General features: G+C 41.9%; 1 protein-coding gene across 2 annotated transcripts in view; it reads left to right on the top strand.

Moving 5' to 3' along the window:
- The window catches only part of CORO1C (coronin 1C), a 95810-nt gene that overhangs the window by 61609 nt on the left and 11658 nt on the right, over positions 1 to 22543 (top strand). For both annotated transcript variants that reach the window (XM_088457271.1, XM_088457270.1), the window contains exons 3-7: positions 11218 to 11340; positions 12808 to 12937; positions 14153 to 14334; positions 16471 to 16590; positions 18667 to 18771. In XM_088457271.1, the coding sequence (XP_088313397.1) occupies positions 11218 to 11340; positions 12808 to 12937; positions 14153 to 14334; positions 16471 to 16590; positions 18667 to 18771 (660 nt within the window). The remainder of the gene's footprint in view (positions 1 to 11217; positions 11341 to 12807; positions 12938 to 14152; positions 14335 to 16470; positions 16591 to 18666; positions 18772 to 22543) is intronic.

Here is a 22543-nt window from a genome sequence, read left to right as displayed (position 1 = left end):
TTCTTTTTATTTTATGCTTTTGACTTCCTTAGCAATAGTGAGTGACTGGTTAAACTGTTAAAGTATTGTTTACTCACTTATAGAGTGGAGAATAAATACTTCTGTGCTGAATACTGCATAGTTCTAGCTTTGTGGTACTCCCTGTTCTTTTCTCTATTTGGCAAATGATGGATGTTTTTTCAGTATCTGACAATGCTAAAAGGACATCTGGCCTTCAAGTAGAAACCTACATTAGCCTGGGAAATTGTTTCTGGTATCATCCTATCCAAAAGGGTACACACAAAGAATGATCTCAATGTTTCTCTGACAGTACTCTCCTGTCATGAAATATAGGCGTATAGTATAGTGTAACATTTACAAAAAAGTATGTTTCATTATAAAATTGGCGTTAGTCCTTTGCCAGACAAGCGTTATTTTTTGGGGTATGTCGATCAAATCTGCAGTTTCAATAAATAATGCCTTAACACAGTGCAGTGTTCTTCCAAGAAAATGTTGCCAGCCGGATGGCATTAAGAAGAATCCAGATAGGGACAGTGTATTCTGGCTGGACACTTAAATCGTTTCTGAAGACTCTTGCAGATATTGTCCACTTGCTGGCTGGGCACAGATATAATGGTGTCCAGTAATGCACACTAAAAGACACTCTGTCTATCCTCCCTGCAATGTCCTCATCATCCAAACCATGCCCTTTCTCTTAAAGACAGGGTAGAGATATGCTGGGTTTGTCACCATAGCATAAGGGCAGAGTGATCAGTTTTGGCTGCCAGACCCCTGGAGCAGGAAGGATGGGAACGGGATGCTGGCGTTCAGGATCCTGGCGGTCAGTTTCCAAACAGCGTTTGAATACCCTAAAGCTAACCTTCGCCCTAACCCCGATACATGCCGGCGTCTGTATTCTGACCGTTGGGATCCCCTCCGTCGGTATTTTAACCGCATACAGAGCAGGATAGTGCTGGATGAGATGTAAAAAAACAAAACAAAAAAAATGGATGGAGTGCCTGTAAAAATTGAACCTGGAGAGAACACCGCAGTGTTCAGGTGCATTACACATTACAGCTCATAATTTCTGGTATTTGTTCCAACTCTGTCCATCAAATCCATTCTCACTAGATATCTATAACAGGCTGATATTAGCTCAGTGATCATTTATGTTGTGGTTAAACCTCTTAGGCCTCATCTAATTTGTTCCTTAATTAGTCCTCATTTATAATCACTTGTTGTGCGAATAAATTAATACATGAAATGGTTAACTTGATCATGTCATCTTGTATCTTCTGTGAGATTGTAATGTTTTGTATTTTTGTTTCCTCATTGTATTAATGCTTGGATATTATTTTCAGTGTTATCCGTGTACCTAAATGTCAAGTAAAGCCACATTTTTGTATATAATATGTACAAATGTCTCTTCTATATCCAAAGTCTGTGTCTTACAGTGCTGACTATGTTACAGGGGCGTAACTAGGTATTTGAAGACACCATTGCAAAAGTTTGTAAGGGCCCCTATGTACCACTTAGGGCCATATCCAATTAGCACCGAACACTGTTCCCCACGATCGCCGAAAACGGGGATTTTTTGCCGATAATCCCCGATTTTCGCCAATATTTTTTTTTTCTCCCTATCCTATTCGGGCAAATTAATAGGATAGTTCATCCGTTAACACAGGGCCGCGAGCTTATCGTGGCTCCTATGTGTTCTCACCTTTTTTTGGAAAAAAAAAACGGCACTTATGTATTTTCGGAACACATCGGGTCCCCCAAAAAGAAACCCTGATAAGTGCCGCCGTCAGGCCGACTTCGGGGCTAATTGGATAGCCCCGGGCGAGCTAATAAGCCCCGGTAATTTACCCAGCTAATTATATATGGCCCTTAATGGTTAAAAATGTAATTAACTTTGACAAGGAAGACGTGCCCCCCTCAGCTCTGAACCCCATAGCAGCTGAACCCTGTGCACCTATGGTTACGCCCAAGCTACTATACATTAAGTAATTGGAGTACATATATTTAACCAAATATATCCACTATGTTCTTTCACTCCAGGTAGGATGATGTGTACACACCTATGTCGGCCCATCGTCCTTCATTATCTGTAACTGGGCCGCTGGCAATATAGTCCTGTTAGACGTGCAGCACGGCTGACCGGACCTTGTTGCAAGTGGCTGCGGGAGCGCGCATATTGGTCGTAAACGGCGATGCGGGTGATACGTAGTGTGATACATAGTTTCGGCTGGAAACGACATGCCAACATCATCTCAGTCTGTACCCAGTTTAACTGACAGTTAGGCAGCAGACTTACATTGCTGAAATGAACAATGTGGATTAGATGACTTGTAAAAAGGGTGTTGGCAGTGGTGTCACAATAACTATAACGACTGTTTTCTCCACATGTTGACATGTTTGTTCTGCCATGTCAGAAGTGGAGATTTCAGTAATTTGAATTAACACATGGATGAGATGCACTTTCTGGGCTGTGCTGGCAAGTCAGGGCAGCACAGACGGTGTAATGGTTAGCATTACTGCCTCACAGCACTGAGGTCATGGGTTCGATTCCCACCATGGCCTGTGCTTGCGTGGGTTTCCTCCGAGTGCTCCGGTTTCCTCCCACACTCCAAAAATATACTGGTAGGTTAATTGGCTCCCAACACAAATTAACCCGTGTGTGTGTTCATATAGATTGTAAGCTCCACTGGGGCAGGGATGGATATGAATGGACAAATATTCTCTGTAAAGCGCTGCGGAATATGTGTGCGCTATATAAATAACTGGCAATAAATAATCTCAGCAATGTTTTTTTTTTTTTTCTTACCATTGTTTCTATCTGGAAATGTCAGTTTGAGTTATTCTTGTAACAAAGGTGCACTCTTTTTCCATTGCGAATCAACTTCCTACTTGAGAAATTACATTCTGTTCTAGCTTGCTGAGATTCCTAGTCAGGGCAGTAGTTGATAAGCAAGCGGTCATATATCCTTTTATCTGTCTCCCATACAAAAAATATCTTACTGAGGCCCTGGTCAGTACATTTCATTTCCTGCCACTGCCTTCTGGTCCTTATGAGACTGCTCATCCATGCTGTTTTAGTCAGTTCTCCTGGAATTTAATCTCTATTCACAACAGCCAAGAACTTCTTCCTGCTTGCCCCAGTCTTTTTTTTTTTTTTTTTTAATAGTCTTAAAACCAGTCTTAAAAATACTAATTGTCAGTGTGCAACTTACAAATGCATATACATTTGTGTATGTTTACATATAATTGGTGTTCACTCTAGGATTTTTATGGAGTCGGGTGTTAATCACTCAGGAGGGCACGTTATATTTTGGAAGGGCAGCATTTTGAATACTAAAGCTGAAATAAATGACATGGCACTTTAACCACTTGACTGACCTTTTTTTTTTTTTTTTTTTTTTCTCTCTCTCCAAAAACTGCTCCAAATTGTTTGGTGTTTTTTTTGATTGAATTAGATCAAGAACATCTATTTCAGGACTTCAATATCATATGATACTCCGGTCTACCTATCCTTCCCAGATTTGTGTTGGTCTGTCACTTTCTGCTTTTTCATCTTGGATGTAATCTTGCCACCTCAAACTTAATGTTTTCAAAACAGAATTATTTACATTTCCTACAGTCAATAGCAGTTACCAACCTGAAATCGCTTATCACTGTTGAGATCTCCACAATCAACCTTACCCCACAAGTCTGCTGCCTAGGTGTCATCCTTGACTCTGAACTGTCTTGTTCCCTACATTCAATCTGTCTCAAAATCTTGTTACATACTGTGGCCGGAGACCCCACTCCTTCCACGCGCCTATTGGTGGCTGCGGCACCCTGTGCTGTGGCTCAATGTTTGAATGTTACCAGCGCTAGGAGTAATTTGCTTAAGAGATGCCCCGAATGTCCTCTGGCAGCTACGGCAAAGAGGGGATTAACCCCATGTGTGCTACACCAGGGGACTGCATGCAGAGGGCCGCAGGGCTGTGCGCTGACTGCTGGGGTCTGGGAGCTTCTCTTCCGGCGGCCCTACATTAAAAGACAGCAGGGCTGAGTGCCACACACATGGGGAACCGGGCTAGCTGGCACCCTGTGCGGCGTTACTATTTGTAAGGAGCAGCTGAGTGCTCCACACTGGCGACCAGAAGCCTAGCCTACCATATTTTTTCTGTACAGCTGTAGTGCTTTGGTATATCAAAGCCTTGTGCTGCAGGGCACCAGGCACACCAAATGGAGATGGATCTCTATGTATGTACAGTCAGGTGCATAAATATTGGGACATTGACAGAATTTTCATATTTTGGCCTCTATTCACCACCACAATGGCTTTGAAATGAAACAAACAAGATGTGCTTTAACTGCAGACTTTCAGATTTAATTTGAGGGTAATTACATCCAAATCTGGTGAACGGTGTAGGAATTACAACGGTTTCTATATGTGCCTACCACTTTTTAAGTGGACCAATGTAATGGGACTATCAACTCGAAAGCCATTTCATGGACCGGTATGGGCTATTCCCTCGTTATTTCATTATCAATTAAGCAGGTAAAAGGTCTGGACTTGATTCTAGGTGTGACATTTGCATTTGGAATCAGTGGCTGTCGACTCTCAATATGAGATACAAAGAGCTGTCACGATCAGTGAAGCAAGCCATCATTAGGCTGAAAAATCAAAACAAACCCATCAGAGAGCTAACAAAAACATTAGGTGTGGCCAAATCAACTGTTTGGAACATTCTTAAAAAGAAAGAACACACCGGAGAGCTCAGCAACACCATAAGACCCGGAAGACCACGGAAAACAACTGTGGTGGATGACAGAAGAATTATTTCTCTGGTGAAGAAAAACCCCTTCACAACCAAATCAAGAACACTCTCCAGGAGGTAGGTGTATGTGTCAAAGTCAACAATCAAGAGAAGACTTCACAAGAGTGAATATAGAGGGTTCATCACAAGATGTAAACCATTGGTGAGCCACAAAAACAGGAAGACCAGGTTAGAGTTTGCCAAACAACATCTAAAAAAGCTATTACAGTTCTGGAACAACATCCTATGGACATATGAGACAAAGATCAACTTGTACCAGAGTGATTGGAAGAGAAGAGAAGAAAAGGAACTGCTCATGATCCAAAACATACCACCTCATCAGTGAAGCATGGTGGTGGTAGTGTCATGGCGTGGGCATGTATGGCTGCCAATGGAACTGGTTCCCTTGTATTTATTTATGATGCGACTGACAAAAGCAGCAGAATTAATTTTGAAGTGTTTCGGGCAATATTATATGCTCATATTCAGTCAAATGCTTCAGAACTTATTGGACGGCGCTTCACAGGGCAGATGGACAATGACCCGAAGCATACTGCAAAAGCAACCAAAGTGTTTTTTAAGGTTAAAAAGTGGAATGTTATGCAATGGCCAAGTCAATCCCCTGACCTGAATCCGATTGAGCATGCATTTCACTTGATGAAGACAAAACTGAAGGGAAAATGCCCCAAGAACAAGCAGGAACTGAAGACATTTGCAGTAGAGGCCTGGCAGAGCATCACCAGGGATGAAACCCAGCATCTGGTGATGTCTATGCGTTCTAGACTTCAGCCTGTAATTACCTGCAAAGGATTTGCAACAAAGTATTAAAAAGTGAAAGTTAGATTTAGGATTGTTTTAGTTTGTCCCATTACTTTTGGCCCCTTAAAAAGAGGGAGGCACATATAGAAACCGTTGTAATTCCTACACCGTTCACCAGATTTGGATGTAATTACCCTCAAATTAAATCTGAAAGTCTGCAGTTAAAGCACATCTTGTTTGTTTCATTTCAAAGCCATTGTGGTGGTGAATAGAGGCCAAAATATGAAAATTTTGTCAATGTCCCAATATTTATGCACCTGACTGTATGTATGTTTAAAACGCATTTTAAAGAAATTGCACTTACCTGTGTTTCCCTGAAAGTCCAGGGGATCCAGAGTTCTCTGTGGTTGCTGCATTGCTGGATCCCCAAGCCCCTTCCAGGAAAATTGACTCCCGTCCCATGCAGCCACGTCCCTGAAAGTGTGCATGGGGAGCTGGCTAATGCATCCAGCTAATTATTTTCCAGGAGCTCCAAAGAGCTTCCCCCTCAGTATCCAGACGACTGCCTTGTTCTGGAGCCCAGATTCGGGTAGAGGAGGCAGCTAAGTGCACCCAGCAGATTCCTGGAAGTATGTTTTGGAGGGAACTTTTTCTCATATTAGACATGCCGGCACCTGGGTGTCGACTATCATGCCAAGTGGACCCAGGCACAGAGGAGTGACCACTGTCCATTAGGGACAATGCTAAAGGTGAGCATACTAGGCACATGCATTTAACTGGATTGGGTAAAAAACACAGGGCGGCCCCCTGTGATGTGTATTGGCGTAAGAAGAGCCTGTGTGCTCTGTAAGTGTGTATCTTTTTGGACAGCAAGAAGGAATGAACTGTTGTAATGTGTATGCTGTACTCCCTAAGCACTTGCAAATAGTCTTTTTGAAGACTATTTCAGCAATAAAACATCCTGCTTTTAAGACTACTGCATCTATATCCTGCGACAACAGAATTGCGCAAAATGCTAATCCGTTCTCCTGCTGTACTGGATTGAGCCCAGTGTCTCCAATCTCAAACCCTCTTCCAGCTACGTGCAGGGACTGGTACATTGCAAGGGATCGGTGGGTATCAGCCGACACCAAACTGGAAGTGTAGCTGCAGCTTAACTACGCAGAGGTGCTTCCGATGTAGGAGCCTGGGAGAGTTGTTTCCAGGTGCAAGTATAGGAGCCTGGGTGGAACTAAACTGTTTAAAATGCCGAGGAAGGAGCTTGGTGGTGGCAGTGAAGTTAAATGCTTATGGTGCAGTGGGCAGAGTCGTTAACAGGCGGTTACTGATGGTAAGAGATAATCCCTAGTACCTCAAGATCCAGTGGGATTAAAACAATCTGATCGCTTGGCGGAGGCGAGGTTATCTGGTCACGCATACATCTAAGAATATATCCAAAATATGACTATCTCTGACAAGACTCTGCAAAAGCTCTAATGTATGCACTTCTTTCCCGAATTGATTATTGCAGTAGTCTCATTACTGGTCTTTCCAAAAACAGACTTTTGCCTCAACAATCAATTTTGAATGCAGCTTGCAAGGCTTATCTTCCTCGCCAAACGTTCATAGTCTTCTGATTCGCTCTGAGTCCCTCCATTGGTTACCGGTTTTCTACCGTATTAAATATAAAATACTTAAAGTGCTTACACACGTGAAGATTTTCTGTCCAACCATCCAACTAGTTGATTGGTTGGAATGAAAATTTCACTCCCATTTTTTTTTTTTTTTTTTAAATAGATGGCCTACAATCTTGGGTAACACCTGAAAATACCTAATTGCATTGCAAAACGGGTATATTTACTAAAGCGCAGGGTTATAGAAGTGGAGGTGTTGCCTATAGTAACCAATCAGATTCTAGCTGTTATCTTCCAGAAGGTGCTAGATAAATAAGTAAAATCTGGGCCACACCTACTTCTATAAACTCACACTTTAGTAAATATACACCTGAGTTTGTGAGCAGTAAGTTAGGAAAACTTTAAAAACCTAATGCCAGTTATTTACATTTCAAATACCTGTATATGGATTCATTGATAGCCATACAGTTATCTGCTGTGCACATGACACATTTACGGCAGATAAACATGGCTCATTTTACATGGCACTCCTATGGGTGTGCAAGCTAAAATGAGCAGCGTTCTGACTGCACATAGAGATCATCACTGTTAATTGACTTTCACCCATTGTGTCTCCATTTGATCAAATTATGGTTATGCAGTAGCAACAAATATTTGTGTAGCCAGTGTTATGTAGTTTTTTATGATTTTTTACTTCTGTATGGTTCAGTTGTCTGTAGCAAAAGCTGGTCTACTTTCATATTGGATTGTAGGAAAATTCTTATCAGTGTTTGCCAGCTGCTACAAAACTGGTTACTTTCCTGTTTCAAAGCATTTGTTAGAAGTTGGACTTGTGTTCTTCCTTTTTTGGATACACTTTCTGAAAACATAACGGTATCTTGGATACCCACATAATATTATCCCGAAACACAAGTCACCCAACTGCATCAGAGGCAGCTCATGTGTAATTCCTTCTCCTCCCACACTTCGCTTCGAACTATGGGCCTGATTTCAGATTTGGGAACAGAGTAAGAGGGCAAGTAACTGTGTACCTGGACAAACCATGTTGCAATGCATTTTTTTTTTTTGCATGTGGGGTAAATACTGGCTGCTTCTTCATGTACAGTAACCCACACGGACCGCTTTATTTTTACACTGCAATTTAGATTTCAGTTTGGCTACATCCTTTCTAAATCTCTCTGCACATTTTAAAACTGCCCCACCTGCAGTGCAACATGGTTTTACCAAGATGCACAGTTACTTGCTCTTTTAAGCTGGGTACACACCTTTTGCGATCCTGGGTTGATTAGGTTAAATGTTCATGATCAGTGTGCACCCTTCTTGACCACCTGCGAGCCCCATACACACACTGTGCTAGATATATCAGAGTGTACCTGTCTGATCCGTATGTCGGGCCGATAAATATTAAACAGCACGTAAGATCCAACCTCCCGATCCCGGCCATTCCAGGAGCGTTATAAGGTTGTCGGCTAACACTCCTGCAACTTACGGACTTGCATGCATACATACATACATACATGATATTGGGTCTGATATCAGGTCGAGTAGGTGTGTACCCAGCTTTACTCTATTCCTAAATCTGAACTGGGCCCAATGACTTAAGCTTGGTTCATTACAGTTTTTACTAAGCAGTAATTAGTGGGGAAACGAATAGTTTATATTCTGTAGATAAAGACAGAGACAACATTTGTAATGTTAGCTGTGGTGCTTAGCAAGAAATTCTACTTCTCATTCATTGTGCCATATATCGGGGGGAATTCAATTGTTTGTTTTTTGGGGGGCGCCTTAACTAATGGGCATCTACAGAGCAATTAAATTATTTCTCCGATAGACACCCATTAGTGTTTAACATGCCCAGATGCACTGGATTCAGACGTGCAAAGTGGCTAAACCCGACTAAACGCCTGCTTTGTGTGCCCAAACTACAGACTTTGTGCACATTTTTTCTTGCACCTCAGGAGGCTGCAAGAAAAAAAATGTCTGCCGCAGCTAATGGGCGTCTATCACACACACAATTGAATGGCTCTGATACACTCATTATTTAACCACTTGCCTGGCACAGTCGTATCAGATATGACCATACCAGGCTGGGCTTTACCTGCAATGGTCGTACCTGATACGACCAGTCAAAATGCCTACTGTGCAGCTGCGAGAAGCTGATCTTCCCGCAGCCGCCTATGTGAGAGTGACCTGCTGGTCCCTCTGCATCACTCGATACCCCAACCCCTCCCCCGTGTGCCCCAATCACTGTGGACAGCAGTGATCGGGCAGCGGGCGTGACCCCCCCCCCCCCCCCTCCCTGCGCCGCTGCCCTGCTGTGTCCCCGGCCTCCTTGTCCCCGGCGTGGCTTTCACTTATAGAAGCAGCAGCGGCGGCTTGTTAGCCGCTGCTGCTGCTCTGTTTCTGGGCTGCCGATGGCTCTCCCACCCCTTCCTTCATCGGTGATAGCTGCCGGTGACATAAGTACTACTGAAGCAGCGGCTGCTGCTATGTTCTCAGGTAGCCGGCGGCTCCCCTACCCCCTTCCATCACTGGCGCTGGCTGCCGGTGACATCAGAGGTACAGAAGCAGCAGCTGCGGCTCTTGTCAGCTGCGGCTGCTGCTCTGTCCCCGGGGAGCTGGAAGCTAGCCCACCTCGCCCAACTGTCAAAAAAAAAAAATCTTCAGGAGCAGCAGCCGCATCGTCGGTGGCTACTACTCTTTCCCCGACTCATATAAGGCAGCACCCCACTTACTCCTCCCCCGGCCAGTTACCTAGCTCCCTGTCCCCGGCCCCTCCTCCTGGCTGGAACTCCGCCCCTGGCCCGATCACTGCTGGACACAGTGATCAGGCTTTGTAAATAAATAAAATAAAAATTCACACACATATATATAGATAGATAGATATACATAGATAGAGATAGAGATATATATTACACACATATATATATATATATATATATCTATCTATCTCTATCTATGTATATGTGTGTAATATATATCTGTATATAATATATATCTATGTTCACACTGTAAGTACGTGTGTGTGTGTGTGTGTATATATGTGTATATATATATATATATATATATATATATATATATATATATATATATACACACACACACACTGTATATGTATATAGATTGTGTGTGCAGCCCCCCAACCAATGTTAAGGGAACATCGGCAGATGGGCTCAATCGATTGTTTCTATCGATGGTTGAACTCATCGGCCAACGATGGTACAGCTGTCAATGGCCATCACTTCAGTATGCCATAAAAATGTTTAGTTTTATGGTACATGGTGTTTTAAAAAAAAATTGCGTTGGAATAGTTTTAAAAAGATGTTCTTGACCTAATTCAATCATTTAAAAAAACGACAATTTTTGAGCGGTTTTTGGGGAAAAAAAATGTCAGTTAAGTGGTTAAGATGCCCAAAAAGTAGTATCATGGCTGCTTGTGAGCTTGACAGCTAGGATTACATGTGCAGATGTGTCCTCATACATCTAGCCTGAATACGTTACACAGTGTGAGTGACCAGTCAGGTCATGTGCAGCTCTGCTAGTGCCATGGTCATCTTTTTTGCCGAAAAATACATCTTAGTCACAATGTGATGAAACAAGGACGCACCAGGAGACCACTAATTAATTTGATATCGACACATGTATATTTGTGTGCAACTGTGTCTTTACACAAAGATCTATTGTGCTTTGTGTAAAAAGAGCAGCGGCTGCTGCATTGTAGCACTTTGTATATAGGTTCAGAGACCCAGCCACGCACACATACAAGTGTCACATATTAACTTAATCAGCGCGATCTCCTGGTGCGTCCTAGTCCCATCACATTTCTACTAAGGCACTCTTCCGGCAAAAAACACCTGGCGGTAGCAAAGTCGCAAGGAGCTTGGTGTGACTGCAGCAGTGAAGATGTATGAGCTGTCTTTTTTTTTTTTCTCAAAATAATGCCCAACACACATGTTTTATTGGTTGGTTTTCTTATATGGTTTTTGATAATTTTAGTCCATTTGTTACTGACTGCGCTATGCTCTTCTCTAACATCTCCATCATTGTTCCTCCTTTTTTAGACTGGAAGAATTGATAAGTCCTACCCTACTGTGTGTGGTCACACAGGACCAGTGCTGGACATTGACTGGTGTCCACATAATGACAATGTTATTGCCAGTGGCTCTGAGGACTGCACTGTCATGGTAAGAAAAACACAAAACCCTCCCTGCATGCACTAGAAGTCACAAATTAAGGTCGTGGAACAATGACTAGATATGGTAGGACATACTAGCTAAATATGAGTGGAATGACTGCTCATGACATATGTTTGTTTCCACTTAATGTCCCGTAGTGTGCTGGACAACTTAGCAAGTTGGTAAATTGCAGTTTATTGCCTAATGGGCCCCATACATCTGCAATCCTAAAAAGATTCACAGATTCTGCTCCTCTCGATTTAATGATTCTCCAATCCACCAATATGCGTCTATACATTGCTGATATGTACCAGCGATTCACAGATTCTTTTCACCAAATAATGGATCTGCCAATTGTGAAAGGCTCATCTTTTACTACTAACCAGTGGTGGTTGCTCAGTAGGGGCTACAGCATGGAACAAAAATAGCAGAGGGGAGCCGGATAAAACATAACCCTAACACTACTTTTTAAACTTGTCCGTAAGGTAAGCTCCTCGCCATGTATGACTGCCGTTACTACAGCCAGGACACAGCAATCGGCACCTCCCTCATTTATCTGCTTGTCCCCCAGACTCCTGTATAACTAGCCAAAGTGAGTCTTGGGGGAAGGCAGATACAGGAGGGAGGCGCTGAATGCTGTGTCCCGGCAACAGCAGCTGAAACGCCTTGAGCTGATCCCCGGGTAGCTCGCCTTTTTTGCGGCAGACATCTGACCATATTAAAGACCAGCTTAATGGTGCAGTTAGGCTTATGTATTATTCACCCCCACCCCCCTTTTGCTATTTTGTCAACCCTGCCCCTACTGGGGAACCGCAACAGTTAAGCCGCGTATCCACTAGACGATAATCTGGATGATTTGAACGATGATATCGTTCATCATCCGCAATATCGTCCAGTGGATTTGCCGTCAATGGCCAGCGATGCGCGCTCCCGCTGCTCGTTGACAACTTTCATCGACCGTACTTGCAGGGCAACCCAACGATATCTTCAGGTTCTGCAAGTATGGTGAGGAGGGAGGGTGAAGTCACTGATATCGTGAATGACATTGAGCACATCACTGCCGGTGGAAACACTAGGCTATATCGCTCATGGAGCATATTGTCTAGTGGATACGCGACATTAGTAACAGTTAGCAAAACGGCTCATCGTCTCCATGCCCTAACAATAGACAGCCATGATTGATTCCAGATATCCAACATATTGCCCAGTTACTTGCAATATGCAGACCATAATTTATTTCTCTGGAACTCCTTTCCCTAGCCATTGGGACAGTCTGCATAATCCGCCCCCCCCCCCCAGGTGGTCACACAAGTATTCTTTTGAACAGTTAATATAGTATAATATGAACCACATATTGGTCATTTACTGTGTTAAATGCTACATTTGGGCAAATGTCCTTTTTGCTTAAAGTTTTCTGTGGAATGCTTTTCTCTCTCTAGTGCACAAGGTAGTAATTCTGATATGTGTATTACCCAGGTATGGCAGATCCCAGAGAATGGCCTAACCCTGCCGCTCACAGAACCTGTGGTAGTGTTGGAGGGACATTCCAAGAGGGTAGGCATTGTGACTTGGCATCCGACAGCCCGGAACGTTCTGCTCAGTGCAGGTATTTTGATATATTCATTATTCAGTGAAGTGTTGCAAAGAAAATTGTATTTATTGTGAAAAAAGTATTTACCAGTGTTCACGCTAGGGCAGACAGCGGGAAGGGCGCCTCTCAGAAAAGAGCTTGAGGTCTGTGTGTGAGATTGAAGAGTTTACATTGTGCTCCGGGGTAGCTGGGGTGCCTTTGAAGTGGCTGTAGAGGGGTGAAGCCATTATAGAGTGGCGGTAGAGGCAAATGAGATGAGCAGCAGTATGAATGAAAGAATATAGCGAGGAGAGGCCAGAAAGACATTTGCCCTAATTAGCAGGCATTCCATAGATGGTAATTACAATAACGTACAGTGACCTAGAGGCCATAATTTTACACAATGTATGAAGTGATAAACTTGATTGTCCGGTGGATTTTAGCACCATATGGGGAAGTGAGTGACCTGTTGAGAAAATGTTGTGATTTTGAAAACCTGTACTTGTCAGATAAATTGTCTTTATGTCCACATGTAAAGGGTATCCAATATTTACATTGTCCATATGTTTAGGATCAAATGGTCTCTTCTATCCGGGGAAGCCTGATGGTTTAGTCTTTGGATTGTACTGTTAACTATACCGTCACAATTGTACATATTGAAGTTACAGTTGTAAGGATTATTCCTCTCGCTAACTCATTCCACAGTGCTTTACAGAGAATATTTGGCCATTCACATTACTCCCCAATCCAGTGGAGCTTACAATCTGTTTGTTAAGCTCTGCCGAAGCAGCTCCTGTCTAAATTGACCTGGAGCAATTCAATTGTTTGTGCTGATGATCATGAGTGCTGCATGTGCCCATTATTTCTGTTTGCACCAGCCTGAGGTGGTGAGGAGAAATCTGCCCAAAGTCTGGCTTTTGGGTGCCCAAACTCATCACGCCCAGTAGTTTGCATGGGTTTAGCTGCTTTACACGGCTAATCCCGGTGCATTTGGTCGTGACATGCGTATAAGTAATGGGTGCCTGTGATACTTGTGCCCATCGACAAATTGAATGTCGCCCAAAATCAATTGTATTCCCCATATATTCTTTAACCACATATGTACATACACCCACAGGAGTGTGAGGAAATTTGAGTACCTGGAGGAAACCCATGCAAGCACGGCAGGAATATACAAGCTCCACAAAGTTAGGGCCTTGGTGAGTGACTTGCTCACTTGGACATGGCAATAAAGTTTCATCTTGTTCACAGGGTGTGATAATGTTGTCCTGATCTGGAATGTGGGCACAGGCGAAGCACTTATCAACCTAGAGGATATGCACTATGATATGATATATAGTGCCAGCTGGAACCGTAATGGCAGCCTTATCTGTACTGCCTCCAAAGACAAGAAGCTACGTGTAATAGATCCACGCAAGATGGAATTAGTAGCGGTATGTATCCTTTTTTAGGATTGTCTACAGGGGACAGGTCTTCTCTGAAAACCAACCGTTTAGTGTTTTCTGTATGTTGCCAATTTTAAAATACAGGCCAGAACTGGCATTCTAATGCGGATAGCATAAGCGAAACCAATAATACATGCTTGTGTAGATAATACACCTGGTGGCAAGTAAAAGTGCTGTGTTTTTTTTTTTCCTTGTATTTCTGAATCCTTTAAAAGCATGCTAATAAACTGATGGGCTCTTTATTGAAAGATGTTAGTAAATTGTATTGACTAGAATGGCCAAGGTATGTTTGTGCATTCAGAATACAGAGTTGGAAACTTAGTAAAGAGTTAATATAATATATTATATATAGCTCTTTTCTCCAATAGGACTCAAGGCACTGAACAGAAATCGAAAAATGACTTTTACATAAAAGGCGCAAAAATCTAATATTACACTATTTGTACTAGGCAAGATATATGAATAAATACTGTGTGAGCAACCTTTTTAAAACCTAAAAAACAAATTTAATATGCAGTCTGAATTACATGAGCTTGCTGGATATATTTAATCATACAAATGACATTTGGCCTAAAATACAAGGTGTATATGTGGGGTAAGTTATAAAACATACTGCCTTTGAAAAAGCTGTCTGCAGCAGGGAAACTAGTCAGGCCCATCACCAGAGGACATTTTCTTATTATTTGGACCACCTACTGTACACCATCTTTGGAAAGACTTTCTCAATTAAAACTGGATAAATGTAAGATAAGCCACTCTGGAACCTATTTGATTGGGAGTATCTCACAGCCAAGGGACTACATAGACTGCAGGTTATTTTAACCCTGCTGGACATTATCAACTACACCCTAAAGGACTGAGCGGCACCCGGTAACTATACTTGGATTCTTTCATAGATATACAGTGTTTGTTGCAACATGGACTGGTCCTATCCTCTGGTGTTTTTAAACATACCCCACATATACGCCTTCTATTAAAGGCCAAACGTCATTTGTATGATTGAATTAGAAGAGGTTGCTGTATATATTTTTTTACACCCTATATTGTGCTTATTAAATTTTGTTTTTTATGCTTTAAAGGTTGCTCACACAGTATTCATCTATCTCACTCAGTAAAATAGTGTAATATTACATTTTTGCCCCGTGTTGTCTGTCATTTTTTAGTTTTCTGTTGATATTCTCCTGGGTGGGGTGGGGGGGGCGCAACCCAGTACATACGGCAGCACATATGACAGCAACTTCAAATTTTATATATAAAATTTTAGTATGTGTTTGATTTCAATTACAATTGGTTCTTTGATCTGTATATCCTGAACAGGGATTGGTTTCAGGCAGCGCCTCACCATTTGTGTTCTTTATTTCTATTCACATAATACAGTGGTTTAGATTTGCATGAAACTTATAAATCATAAAGATAATCCCAAAAATGGCTGACACCTTTGTATTATCAGTTGAAGGGAATCTTCATCCTATCCACAAAGAATCCCGGTGAGGCAGCCATTTTTAGCACACTACATAGGAGTACACAGGACAAAATAGGCAATACCTAGAATTGATGACCCAATGGGGGAGATAAAAATACTAGGTGAGATGCTTGCAACGTCATAACTATGCATTGTTCATGCTACACAATTAGTACCAGGCGAGGCAGCCATGTTTGGCACACTACATTGGTTACAATGTCCAATAAGCAATACATGGGAGTAAGACATAGAAGGATAAAATGAACAGTGACTAACTAGATGCCCACTGCCTAAATAGTTCAATGTGTTGCTCATCTTGCCCCTGAAAGTACCAGACAAGGCAGCCATCTAGGGCACACTACATGGGTTACAGTGGGCCAGGTAAGAAGTGTAACATTCAGGGGGAAATGACAGAAAACGACAAGGTGCAGGTCCTCTGATTTAGCAGCTGTGAGGAGCTGCGAAAAATCTCTTGCATTTTTTTTTTTTTCCTATAAAATCGAGTTGTGGACGAGAAGTAGGAAGAAACAGAAGTGAAAGTTAAACAAAATAATAAAAAACATACTGTACTTGTGCTAGCGGCGGAATGCTTGCATGTTGTGTGTTATGAGAATGGCATTTAGTGTGTTTTTTTAATTTATTTATTTTTATTATTATTCTAGGAGAAGGATAAAGCTCACGAAGGTGCCCGACCAATGAGAGCAATCTTTTTGTCTGATGGCAGCATCTTTACAACGGGGTTCAGTCGTATGAGTGAGCGTCAGTTAGCACTGTGGAATCCGGTAAGTTATGACCAATGGCTATACTATAGCGTACTCCATTTATTTATATTTGTTTGCAGTGGGCTTGCACAATGAGTTAAAGAAATCTGTCTTAAAGTGATGCATTTATTCTGCATTTGGTTCTTGTGGTCATGTATTTTAACACATTTGTTAAAAACTGATAATTTTTACATTTATCATCCCAAAAAAAATTATCTGAAGTTGTATTTCTGAAATAGCAGTCTGTAGCTGGTGAGGGAGGTTCTGCAGTATTTATTGCAGCAGTCACTGATGGTCACTGTGTTATATGGCAGTAACTGATGCTTCCCCCAGAATCGGAGAATTAATGCAGCAGGCACTGGCACCTTAATGTAATGGACTTTGCCATCACCCTACAAATGTTTAGAACTTTACAATGTTGATGTCTGTTTTCAAGCAAGTCATGGGCGACTACTGGAATGGGGATCTTAGCTGAGGCTTTGCCCCAGGCAGAGGTGTCACTAGGGGGCGCGGAACACCCCAGGTGTCTCCTACCGAGTGGGTGATACCAAAACGCTGGCTGTTCCTTAGTGACGGGGATTCCAGCACCCGGTCACTGAGGAGCAGCAATGCAAAGAGAATCTTTGGGGCACTCTGGGAGTGCTGGACATGCCCCCAGGGTGAAATAGAGGTGTACCATAAGACTGCGCCTTGTCCCGGTGAAGCCACACCCCCTTTTCAGGCACAAGCTCATAAGGCTTACTAGCCGCACTGGGTGTCGCCAACCCCAGGTAATGGAAAGCCTAGTTTCACCCCTGCATTCTTGATGTGGAGACCCCTCTGTGAGATACGTATCTTTCTTGTGTCTATGATACACATATAGCATGCCCATTGTAGTTATGCTGCTTGAAAAAGAACATTTATGCCCTATGGAGCGAACGCCCCATTTTCTTTTTTTTTTTTTTTTTAAGATGTATTTGTTCCTGTGAGGAATTCGTTGCTTAAACACTATTCTGTCTAAGAGTAAGGCAGAGAAGAAAAACTCCTTTTTGGGGGCACTCTTTTCTATATTAGTTTTTTCGTAAAACATAACTCTTAATTTATATGCACACAAAAAAGAAAAAAAATTAGTGTCTGTGTATATACAGCAAATCCTGATAGTTTCGACAATTGTTACTGTATGTCATAACACGGGTCACTTCATTGATTGGCGTCTTTTGAGAGAGAGGGATTTAGAAAAATGTGAATATTTACAAATGTTAAATATATTATCTAGAATAACAACAGACTCTTTAATAAAAAGAACTTTCACAGCTTGCAATAAGCATATTAGTGCACACCACTGTAAGAGAATAAGAAAATACAGAGCGGAGTAAAACAAGGAGGAACTGCAATTCCTGTTATGCTCTGTTTCATGTCACGCATGAGATCATCATTTGTCCCCTCATTGAGACAAAATAGGCCACATTGTTTCTGGAATTGATTCCTGTCCCAATCTGTGTATATCACATCATCTCATGTAATACTCTTATGATATCTGTTACATGTTTTTCATCCCATTAGACGACATACAACAGACATTTCACACTGCTCGTAACAGGAAAAACATTTGAACCACAGATGGTAAAATAGACGAGCAAAATTTCAGGGCTCGTTTACGCTGTTGTGACCCTTGTTCGAATATGAGACAGATTTCAGAGACAGGAAAATTACTTAGACCCCAGATAAGTCAGCAGATACTATTGAACGAATAGCTACACACACATTGTTTCCTATGGAGTCGCATACAGTTGCAAAAAGTAACAAATTGTTAGCAACCATTCTCGCAACAAATTATATGGACTTTCTCTGAAGAATACATACTTACACAATCAGAGAGGCGACTCCTTCAATGCTATTGTTCCTTGCAGGCCGTTAATAGCTCCAAAAAGCATTCACATGGGATTGCGGGATGAGATTGCAGCATTGCGGTGTGTGTCTGCAGCTTCTGTCCCAGTGCATGAGGGGAAATCCGTGCACTGTTGTGCAGGAAATGACAGTGCCCCGGAGATCCCGATTGCAGTATAGTGAGCAGTTTGCTGTAATGAGCTCACCGTTTTCATTTTATTTTTTTCCCAGAAAAGTATGGATGAGCCTATTGCACTGCATGAAATGGATACTAGCAATGGAGTATTGCTACCTTTTTATGACCCAGACACTAATATCATTTACTTGTGTGGAAAGGTAAGTGTCTGTATTTAACAGCATCTTCGCAATAGAAGTGCAATGCTATAAAACTGCCTTCTATACGCCTGCTTGGTAAAGTTGCTGCTTGATATAACCTCTTGCATAGTAAAGATTAACATCTCCCAGATAATATGGGTTATAGTAGCAGTAAAAAAAGTAAACGTGTGGATTGTCAGGAATGTGGTGATTACGCCTCCCTGAAAAAGCTGTCAGTATCTGTGAAAACGCTGGCTCTCTATAGAAACAACCCAACCTCTGCCCACGTCTATAGATCTAACCCTGTAGAACACTGGGAAAGGCTGTTTTTGATGAACTACTGCTTTTTTGTAGCAAACTGGACACTTTGCTTCACCATTCTGCAAGCTACTGATTTTTGGGGGGGGATTATTCATTAAACAAGTTACTTGTACACTGAGCTATGGAGCGAGAGTGACCTAGCCTGTTTATTTCCCTCTAAAACATGTAGAGCCATTTGTACCAGTATATGCGCTTTTTACTTAAACTTATCTGAGGCTGTTTTCTCTGATACTATACAGTATGTGATTCTGGTGCTATGAACTTTGTGCTTATCTGACTGCTACGGACATGCAAGACTTTATTCAGTGTGCCAAAGCAGTTATAAAGAAAATCTGTGTTGCTAGGGGCATTGCATAATTTATATTTTTGTGAATTATTGATTTTGTTTTTATGATGCAGCTTTTTTTTTTTTTTTTTTTTTGTTCAGGTTTTTGAAATTTAATATAGACTGTTCTATTTGTGTATTACACAGGCTAAAGCTAACCCCATATGGACTTGAACATTATCCATAGTCTTTTAATTTTGGAATGTTAAATGATATAAAGTTCTTCTGTCCCATCCTTTTTCAAAATGAGCAGAATGAGGGTGTGGAGGCTATTTTGGCTGCACATTGGTGTGACGATGCCTGAAAAGGATTGTATGACCCCTTTCATCCTGTATGTGGCTGCTCCAGCAGGATTGTCGAGTGTAGGGCACCTACATATGTGGTCTATTTGGAAAGTGATCTTAGCTTGAGCTGAGCAGCAGGATACGCCATTATGCTTAAGTCAGCAGATCTGAGTTATTGGGAAAGTCTCCTTGCCATGGGCGCACACACAGAGAGGTGACGAGAGAGAGGTGTATATATAGATATACAGTCAGGTGCATAAATATTGGGACATTGACAGAATTTTCATATTTTGGCCTCTATTCGCCACCACAATGGCTTTGAAATGAAACAAACAAGATGTGATTTAACTGCAGACTTTCAGATTTAATTTGAGGGTAATTACATCCAAATCAGGTGAACGTGTAGGAATTGCAACGGTTTCTATATGTGCCTCCCACTTTTTAAGGGGCCAAAAGTAATGGGACAAACTAAACAATCCTAAATCTAACTTTCACTTTTTAATACTTTGTTGCAAATCCTTTGCAGGCAATTACAGCCTGAAGTCTGGAACGCGTAGACATCACCAGACGCTGGCTTTCATCCCTGGTGATGCTCTGCCAGGCCTCTACTGCAAATGTCTTCAGTTCCTGCTTGTTCTTGGGGCATTTTCCCTTCAGTTTTGTCTTCATCAAGTGAAATGCATGCTCAATCGGATTCAGGTCAGGGGATTGACTTGGCCATTGCATAACATTCCACTTTTTAGCCTTAAAAAACTCTTTGGTTGCTTTTGCAGTATGCTTCGGGTCATTGTCCATCTGCACTGTGAAGCGCCGTCCAATGAGTTCTGAAGCATTTGACTGAATATGAGCATATAATATTGCCCAAAACACTTCAGAATTCATTCTGCTGCTTTTGTCAGCAGTCACATAATCAATAAATACAAGGGAACCAGTTCCATTGGCAACCATACATGCCCACGCCATGACACTACCACCACCATGCTTCACTGATGAGGTGGTATGTTTTAGATCATGAGCAGTTCCTTTCCTTCTCCATACTCTTCTCTTCCCATCACTCTGGTACAAGTTGATCTTTGTCTCATCTGTCCATAGGATGTTGTTCCAGAACTGTAATGGCTTTTTTAGATGTTGTTTGGCAAACTCTAATCTGGTCTTCCTGTTTTTGTGGCTCGCCAATGGTTTACATCTTGTGGTGAACCCTCTATATTCACTCTTGTGAAGTCTTCTCTTAATTGTTGACTTTGACACATATACACCTACCTCCTGGAGAGTGTTCTTGATTTGGCCAACTGTTGTAAAGGGGTTTTTCTTCACCAGGGAAATAATTCTTCTGTCATCCACCACAGTTGTTTTCCGTGGTCTTCCGGGTCTTTTGGTGTTGCTGAGCTCTCCGGTGCGTTCTTTCTTTTTAAGAATGTTCCAAACAGTTGATTTGGCCACACCTAATGTTTTTACTATCTCTCTGATGGGTTTGTTTTGATTTTTCAGCCTAATGATGGCTTGCTTCACTGATAGTGACAGCTCTTTGGATCTCATATTGAGAGTCGACAGGAACTGATTCCAAATGCAAATGTCACACCTAGAATCAACTCCAGACCTTTTACCTGCTTAATTGATAATGAAATAATGAGGGAATAGCCCACACCTGTCCTTGAAATAGCTTTTGAGTTGATAGTCCCATTACTTTTGGCCCCTTAAAAAGTGGGAGGCACATATAGAAACCGTTGTAATTCCTACACCGTTCACCTGATTTGGATGTAATTACCCACAAATTAAATCTGAAAGTCTGCAGTTAAAGCACATCTTGTTTGTTTAATTTCAAAGCCATTGTTGTGGTGAATAGAGGCCAAAATATGAAAAATATGTCAATGTCCCAATATTTATGCACCTGACTGTATATATATATATATCTATATATATTTCTCCAATTTTGTTGGCACTCCTCTTAGTATAACAAGTACAGATGCTCCGGTGCTAAAACAAATGTTAAAAAATCCAAAGAGACGACCGGCACTCGGAGACTTAAATAGGTACAAAACGTATATTTAAATATACGTTTTGTACCTATTTAAATCTCTGGGTGCCGATCATCTCTTTGGATATGTATGTATGGTATAGTGAGAACTTTCTTCTGAATCCAAATTTCTCTTGATGGATATTTCTACTTTTCCTAAGGCATCAAATGTGATTAGAATTGGCAGCGATGCCAGTATGAGGCGTTTGAGCCTAGTGATTAGTGATAAGTTTCAGTAAACAAGGGCGTTGGTTAAAAGCTTTGCCTGTTCTTGACCACAATACCTTCTCACACATTGATTACCCGTAGCTTGACTAAAGTGCACTACGTGAATTTCCTAAGATCCCCCTCCTGCCATCCCCCTCCTTGTCTGTGCACAGGTTTGATGAAAAAAAAAATATATATATATTTTCTAGTAAAACATTTCAGTTGTGATTCACTGAAGGTGGGTACACACCTGACAGGTATACCTGCAGATGATGGTCGTTTATACACACTGAACGACCATCTATCCAGCAGCTATGGGTCCAGCTGGCTTGGGGGTGGATCCGCCCCAATCTCCTTGGCTGCTGCATGTGTACGGCTCATCGCCTGTACACACTTGCAGATGGACAGATAGGTCTGCAGACATATCTGTCCATCGGCTGTTCAGCACAGCCATTGCGATATGTCTGTGAATGGCGTTGTTCAGACAGTCTGTACACGCTGGCCGACGGGCAGCACACATATTGGGCGATCAATTAAGTGTGTACGGACTGCCTTATAATTCTTGCCGTTGCGTCTGTGTTCACTGTGTATACACAGTTTAGTGTGTACTAGGGGTGTGCACCGGCCACTTTTCGTGTTTTG

Source organism: Taudactylus pleione, unplaced genomic scaffold, assembly GCF_031769625.1.
Source record: "Taudactylus pleione unplaced genomic scaffold, aTauple2 ptg000749l, whole genome shotgun sequence".
In the NCBI taxonomy this organism is placed as follows: Eukaryota; Metazoa; Chordata; class Amphibia; order Anura; family Myobatrachidae; genus Taudactylus; species Taudactylus pleione.
This window is presented reverse-complemented; position numbering and strand designations above follow the sequence as displayed.